This window comes from Mus pahari, chromosome 12 (assembly GCF_900095145.1).
Source record: "Mus pahari chromosome 12, PAHARI_EIJ_v1.1, whole genome shotgun sequence".
Taxonomy (NCBI): domain Eukaryota; kingdom Metazoa; phylum Chordata; class Mammalia; order Rodentia; family Muridae; genus Mus; species Mus pahari.
The window spans coordinates 6,949,559-6,956,671 of record NC_034601.1 but is presented as its reverse complement, the minus strand read 5'-3'; the positions used below and the strand labels follow the sequence as shown (position 1 = coordinate 6,956,671).

Genomic DNA, 7,113 nt, shown 5'->3' with positions numbered 1-7,113 from the left:
CCCCCCCCCCCAAAAAAAAAAGCAATGGCAGGAAACCTGTGGCTTATCAATCTTGTTCTAGGTTAATAAATAAAACACAAGGGGCAGCCAGCAAAGAAAGGGGAGCTGCGCTTATGGCGATGCCGGTAGGAACATGCATGCCGAAGGACTTTGTATGCTTCCCAGTGTTGCGCTGGAGACTGGCTCTGAGCTGCCAAGGCAAAAGAAACCAAGCGATGATGGTATGTGTAGTGGCACACGGGTCATAGAGAAGCACACAGTCCACACGGCTATGTACCTGCCCACTGGGGAGAACAGCTCGCTCTGTCCATGCGTAAAGGAGTACATCCCACAGTGCCATACAAAACTCACCATGATGAGAAGAGCTGTGTCCCTTGCCCCTCCTGCTGGTGATCACGTGTTCAGACATGTGAGCCTACAGGAGACTGTGGCAGGCCCCATCACTTTCCTCCTAGGGTACAGCTGTTTTCCAAGGTGCTGTTGGACCAGGACTCAACTCAGCTGCTCCTCAAGACATCTGAGGAGAGGAGAGGAGGCTGGGTCCTGAGGCTGTGGACGTCTGCTCAGCACTCAGTGCTGGCTAGACAAAAGTGCCCCAGGTCCTGAGCCTCAGGTGTGTGCTGAAGACGATGTTCCGAGAAGCTGAGAGCTAAGCAACACTGTATCAGTTGGGGTTCTCTCGGTAACAGAACCTATAGAATGGATATATAGAAAGGGCAGTTTAATAGAGTGGCTTACAGACTGTGGTCCAGCTAGTCCAACAATGGCTGTCTACCAACAGAAGGTCCGAGAACCCAGTAGTTGTTCAGTTCACGAGGCTGGGTGGCTCAGCTGAGCTTCAGGATATGCTATAATCTTACGTAAGCTCTGATGCCAGTGACAGAGCGGACTTGCCATCTAGAGTAAGGGCAAGCAGGCAACGAGTCAGTGCTTCCTTCTCCCATGTCCTCACCTAGGCTGCCAGCAGAGTGTGGCCCAGATCAAAGGTGGGGTTTCCCACTTCAAGTGATTTAATTAAGAGAAATCCCTCACAGTTGTGCCCAGCCCCTTGAGTTTTAGTTAATTCTAGATGTAAGCGACTGACAACCGAGAGTGGCCATCGCAGGGCTCGGGGTACACTGACTTCTACTAACAGAGCTGCAGAAGCGCCTTATACAGGACTTGTTAGAGTCTCTAATATCCTAATGAACTCATTGTCTACCTCTGAAGGGGGCGCCTGGGCACAGAGCCTCTCAGGGGTACTGTCCAGGACAGATGGGGGCTACTTACCAGGGCCAGAGAGATGGCCCAGCCAGTCAAGACGTGTTTGCTGCCCAGCCCAACAGAACTGGGTTTGGTTCCCAGGACCCACACAGTGTGAGGGGAGAGCTGACTCCTGCAAGCTGTCCTCTGATCCCCACGTCTGTTCTGTGGCATGCACTCTGCCCCCAATTTCATTTGATTTTTGTTTTGTTTTTTAAAGATTTTTCTGTGTCTCCCTGGCTGTCCTGGCACTCGCTCTGTAGACCAGCCTGGCCTCCAATTCATAGAGATCCACCTGCCTCTGCTTCCCAAGTGCTGGAATTAAAGATGCGTACCACCACTGCCCAGCTTACTACAGAAGTTTTGTTTTAGTTTTAAATAAACTAACAGAAGTGTATGCCTTCCGTCTCCCTACTGTAAGAAGCACTTGGATTAAGGCTTCTTCTGAGGGTGCTGCGGTTTTGAACTCAGGTCTTCATACTTGTGTGACCTGCTGAGCCGTCTCCCACTACCCTTGCCCTACCCACTTCAAGTGTCCCCCATGTCATGTCACACTGGGACCAAGTGTTTGGCTCATGAACCTTGGGGCAGGGGATGAGGGATATGTGCATTTTATACTCAAGCCAAAGCACAAACCCAGCACCAGCAGACTTATTCTGGCCACACCCAGTGAGTTACTTGGAAACCTGAGGCAGTACCGTCTTAACTGAGGCTAGCCTAAACTACATAATGCTACCTGTCACAGAAACAAGCTAAACCAGCAAAAGCTTTGTTTTGGACTTTTCTCTTTTCTTTTTTCTTCTTTCTTTCTTTCTTTCTTTCTTTCTTTCTTTCTTTCTTTCTTTCTTTCTTCCTTCCTTCCTTCCTTCCTTCCTTCCTTCCTTCCTTCCTTNCTTCCTTCCTTCCTTCCTTCCTTCCTTCCTTCCTTCCTTCCTTCCTTCTTTCCTTCCCTTCCCTTCCCTTCCCTTCCTTCCTTCTTCCCTCTATCCCTTTCTTTTTTCCTTTCTTTCTCCCTTTTTGAAGACTTTTAATTTAAAGATTTGTTTTTATTGTGTATGTATGGGTGTTTTGCTGGCATCGCTATGTGTATGCAGTGCCTGCAGAGGCCAGAAACCAGGGTGCTCTGGAAGAATGGCCAGTGCTGTTACTCACCAGCCCTCTCTCCAGCCCCCTTTCTATTCCTTCTCAGATGGTGACAATCTGGCATAGACTGGCAGTTATGTTCATCTCTAGAATCCAGTTTCAGAATCTCCATGGCATCTCTGAGAAGTCGGTGTTTGTTTCTCTTCTGCACGTAGCTGCACACACACACGCAGACAAGGGTTAAAACAGTTGGCTGGGGTTGCTTCCTCCCTGTCCTGGCAGGATTCTGACGTTTAATTGAGATAGCATTTTGGTCCCCAGGCTGTCTGCTCTCTGCCTATAGGTCTCCTTGTTTGACTTGATGTGTTTTGATGATTAAAGACTCAAAGGTGAGGGTTTCACAGCAAGGGACACAGCCAAGTGTGATCACAGCACCTTTCTTACATGGCCCTGGGGTCCAGGTGTGCAATGCTTTGGTGTTAGGGGGTGGGTTGCAGGGATGTGCTTACACACCTACTTTATATAGTTCCAGGGAGGGAAGCCAGGACTTCACAGACACAAGGCAGGCATCCTACCAAATGAGTCACACCCCAGCCTGCTTCTATTTAACTTAGTAGTAGCAAGAGCAATTCTATTTAAATATTGAATTACTCCAACACCATTTACTGAAAAGTCTTTCTAGTATCTTCTGAATTTCCCTTGGGCCCTTGTCAACTACCTTCAGTTAACTACACGTGGGTGAGCCAAGCGTGGTGGTGCACACCTTTAATCCCAGCACTTGGGAGGCAGAGGCAGGCAGATTTCTGAGTTCGAGGCCAGCCTGGTCTACAAAGTGAGTTCTAGGACAGCCAGGGCTACACAGAGAAACCCTGTCTCAAAAAAACAAAATACAAACAAACAAACAAAAAACTACACTTGCGGTGAGATGGCTCAGTGGGTAAGAGCACCCGACTGCTCTTCCAAAGGTCTGGAGTTTAAATCCCTGCAACCACATGGTAGCTCATAACCATCTGTAACAAGATCTGACGCCCTCTTCTGGAGTGTCTGAAGACAGCTACAGTGTACTTACATATAATATATATACTACACTTGGGTCATTCCCAGGCTGCAACCTGATTGGCTAGCATTATATTTTCAAGATTCTCGTGGCACTTGACCCTTGCTATCTATCCATCTATTTAGGATAGAGATGGAGGCTCACATTTTGTAGTATATGTGTCTTAGTTACCTTTCTCATTGCTGTATCAAAATACCCAAGAAAAGCAATTTAAGGAAGGAAATGTACTGGGTAATGGTTTGAAGTCACAGCATCGTTAGGGGAATGTGTGGCGGTGGGTGCATGAGACAGCAGCTCACACTGCACAGCTGCTCACACTACACAACTGCTCATACTGCACAGCTGCTCACACTGTATCTATGCTCACACTGCACAGCTGCTCACACTGCATCCATGGTCAGGAACCTCTTGTTATTTAGTGTAGGGTCCAAGGGATGAAGCTGCCTACACTTATGGCAGCTCTTCCCACATCAGTTTACCCAGCCTGGAGAGCCCTCACGAACATGCTCCAAGGTGTGTCTCCTAAGTGATTCTAGACCCTGTCAACTGGACAGTCAAGATGGACTGTTGCAGCATGACAATGGGGACTCCCTCAGTACACAGTGAGTTTGTGAGCAGATGCTGGAGCATTCTGTGAGGAAGTTGTATCAGGAGATGTGTGGACCCTGAGATAGAGCCAAGCTGGAAACATGGAATGAGCCCTTCAGAGCCACTTTCCTAGCCCTGCAACCCGGGATTGGGTCCCTCAGAACTTCCTGGGTGCCATGCTGCTGACTATCCACTGGGCCAGCACAGAGGACCTGTGGCGGGAATGGAGCCCAGGAGTCAGCAGACATCCTTCACCAGCCTGGTGGCTTTTAAATTAGTACGTGTGTGGGGGCTGGTGAGATGGCTCAGTGGGTAAGAGCACCCGACTGCTCTTCCGAAGGTCCAGAGTTCAAATCCCAGCAACCACATGGTGGCTCATAACCATTCCTAACAAGATCTGATGCCCTCTTCTGGAGTGTCTGAAGACAGCTACAGTGTACTTACATATAATAAATAAATAAAAATCTAAACTAGTACGTGTGGCTCTAGAACACCCTGAGAGGAACTGGAATACCACAGTCCATGCCACTGGTGTTGGAATCACAGCACCATAGATCCAGATGTCTTGCCAGCCTGGGCCATGGCGGCCAGGGTAGTATGGGCACTCTGAGCACCATGAGTCAGGTAGGCTCCGGGGCTATACTAGTTCCGCCCTTTCTCTTGCTGGGTATGGGTGAGGAAGACTTCCTACAGATCAATGTACCGAATGTAAAGCAGAGGCTGTGCTCTGTTCCACTCGCAGATCCTGGACCCAGGCAGAGGGTAATCTGCACACAGGGCCACACTTGGGAATGCCTGCCGACCTTGTGAGAGCTTGCCAGGGAACCTCCTTACAGGCCTAGCCAGGCTCCAGTGAGCATGACTCTTAAGGACACCTGAGACATGGGGGACAGAGGTGTCTCTGTCCCTGCACATACCACTTTACCTGACCCAGTCCACTGAAGGACCCTGCAGGCATCTGGCAGACAGCCCAGGATGGGAACTGTCCAGCAGAGCTGGTCCCACTTGAGGCCTCAGAAGCTGGGGAGCAGTGTGGGGTCAGGAGCTTGTAGGGCTCCCTGTGGTAGCCAGCAGAGTGGGCCTCCCTCTGGCACTCCAGTATGAATACCCCTCGGTCTAAACTTGCCATGTGCCCACAGGCTGAACATCATCCAGGACTGCGATTTTATATATTGTTTTATTTTGTTGTTGTTGTTTGTTTTTCTGAGACAGGGTTTCTCTGTGTAGCCCTGGCTGTCCTGGAACTCACTCTGTAGACCAGGCTGGCCTCGAACTCAGAAATCTGCCTGCCTCTGCCTCCCCAGTGCTGGGATTAAAGGCGTGTGCCACTATATATTCAGGCCCCTAGGACTTTTTTTAAGAGTGTGAGTTTGAGGCAGGGGAATTGGTTCAATGGTAAAAAAATAGTTCTCTCTTCTGCCCCCAGGCACTGCATGTATGTGGTGTACAGACATGCATGCAAACAAAATATCCATATACTTAAAATAATAGTTCCTAAAATATGGCTCTGGTTTGGGGGGATGGGACAGCCTGAGACCGTGTGTGCTTGAATGACAGCAACAACCCTGGTCCACAGCCAACACTATAGACAGCCATGGCCCAGGTGCCACCTTAACCCTGCCCCTCATCTTTTTCGGTAATGGGACCTGAGACAGCTGAAAGTGGTACAGGAGGGATCAGTATGCTAGAGCACAGGGCAGCAGGCTTCTCTGCAGAGCACGCACACCTTCAATCTCAGCACCTGGGAGGCAGACGCAGGTGGATCTCTGTGAGTTCAAGGCCAGCCTGGTCTCCATAGTGGGCTCCAGGACAGCCAGGACTACAAAAAGAAACCCTGGGGGGGGGGAGAGAAACAGAGACAGACAAAGACAGAGAGAGCGCATGGCAGCCATGGGCAATAGTTGATGAAGGAACAGCACTATATTCTAATAAAACCTTATTAACAAGACCTGGTGCAGGAGCTAAGCAGCCCTAGGTTTGTGAATCTATGGGAACCTCTGCCTTCCCAGGCTCAGTCTGGTTGTTGTACCTGTAACCCCTCCCCAGGCCACTCTGCACCCCATTTCAGTCAGGGGAATGTCTGAAGTCAGGCCTGCTCTTTCCATCCTGTGGCCCTGAAATCCCTAGGGTTCTGGAGTGTGGCCAGCTTGGGACGACCCATGCTTACCATGTCTCTGCAGGTCTCCGTGGATGTTTATGATAGTAGGAGAAAGAAATGGTAGGAGTTTTATTCTCTGACTTCTGGCCGGACATCAGAAATCACAGCACAAATGCCCCGGTGTTCCTCTAGTGGTTCTAAGGGACAGGGAGGACAGGGTAAGAGCCAGCAGTAACCGAGCACTTACTGCATGTCTGCCAGGCAAGCTTTCTGCACTCTGCTCAGCTCTCTCGGTCACTGGAAGTCAGCTCTGCAAGGGCCACTGGGAGAGTCACTAACTTAAAGGATGAGGGCCTGCCTGGCTCCCCATTCACTGTGATGGGGAGCCGTGCAGCGGAGCGTGAAGCAGCCACTCACACAGCATCCACAGTCAGGAAGCAGAGATGGACGCTGGTGCTCAGCCTGCTTTCTCCTGTATGTTTGGTCTGGGACCCCAACAGGATGACCCTTCCCACCTCTCACAGGCATATGTCCAGAGGGTTAGCTCTTTGGTCATGCTAGATCCTGTCAAGTTGACAACCAGTAGTGACCGTGAGAGCCTCAGAGCACCACCCAGTGCCCTTCCAGCTCCTCTCCCTGTTCCTTCCTTCTGCAGACAAGGGGTGGCGGCTCAGAGAGGTTGAGTCATTTGTTTCAGGCCACACAGCTGGTTGATAATGAAGATGTATTATAATGGCTTATACTGGCCTTGAACTTCAGGCAGTCTGATTCCAGAGTCTGACTTTATGTACTGCCTTCCTCTGCTCTCCAGACAGATGCAGGGGTCTGCCTTGCCACCACCCTGAACCCTGAGCGATCTCCCGATCATCTGGGTCATTTCCCTCTGGCTTCAAATGTTTCCATCTTTGTCATTCAGATTTCTGGGGGCTGAGATCACTCATAAGCTGACATTGGGCTTTCTGGGGTCTACACTAGATCCCAGCTCCAGAGAGCCCTCCCCCTTCCTCTCTCCCTTCCTCTCCCCCTTCCTCTCCCCCTTCCTCTC

The 7,113-nt window shown here is 50.3% G+C and overlaps 1 protein-coding gene across 1 annotated transcript in view; it reads left to right on the top strand.

The window, feature by feature from the left end:
• LOC115065090 overlaps positions 1-7,113 on the top strand; it is a 91,492-nt gene that overhangs the window by 62,074 nt on the left and 22,305 nt on the right. Inside the window, 1 exon segment of the mRNA XM_029544743.1 lies at positions 456-540. Coding sequence (XP_029400603.1) covers positions 456-540 — 85 coding nt within the window.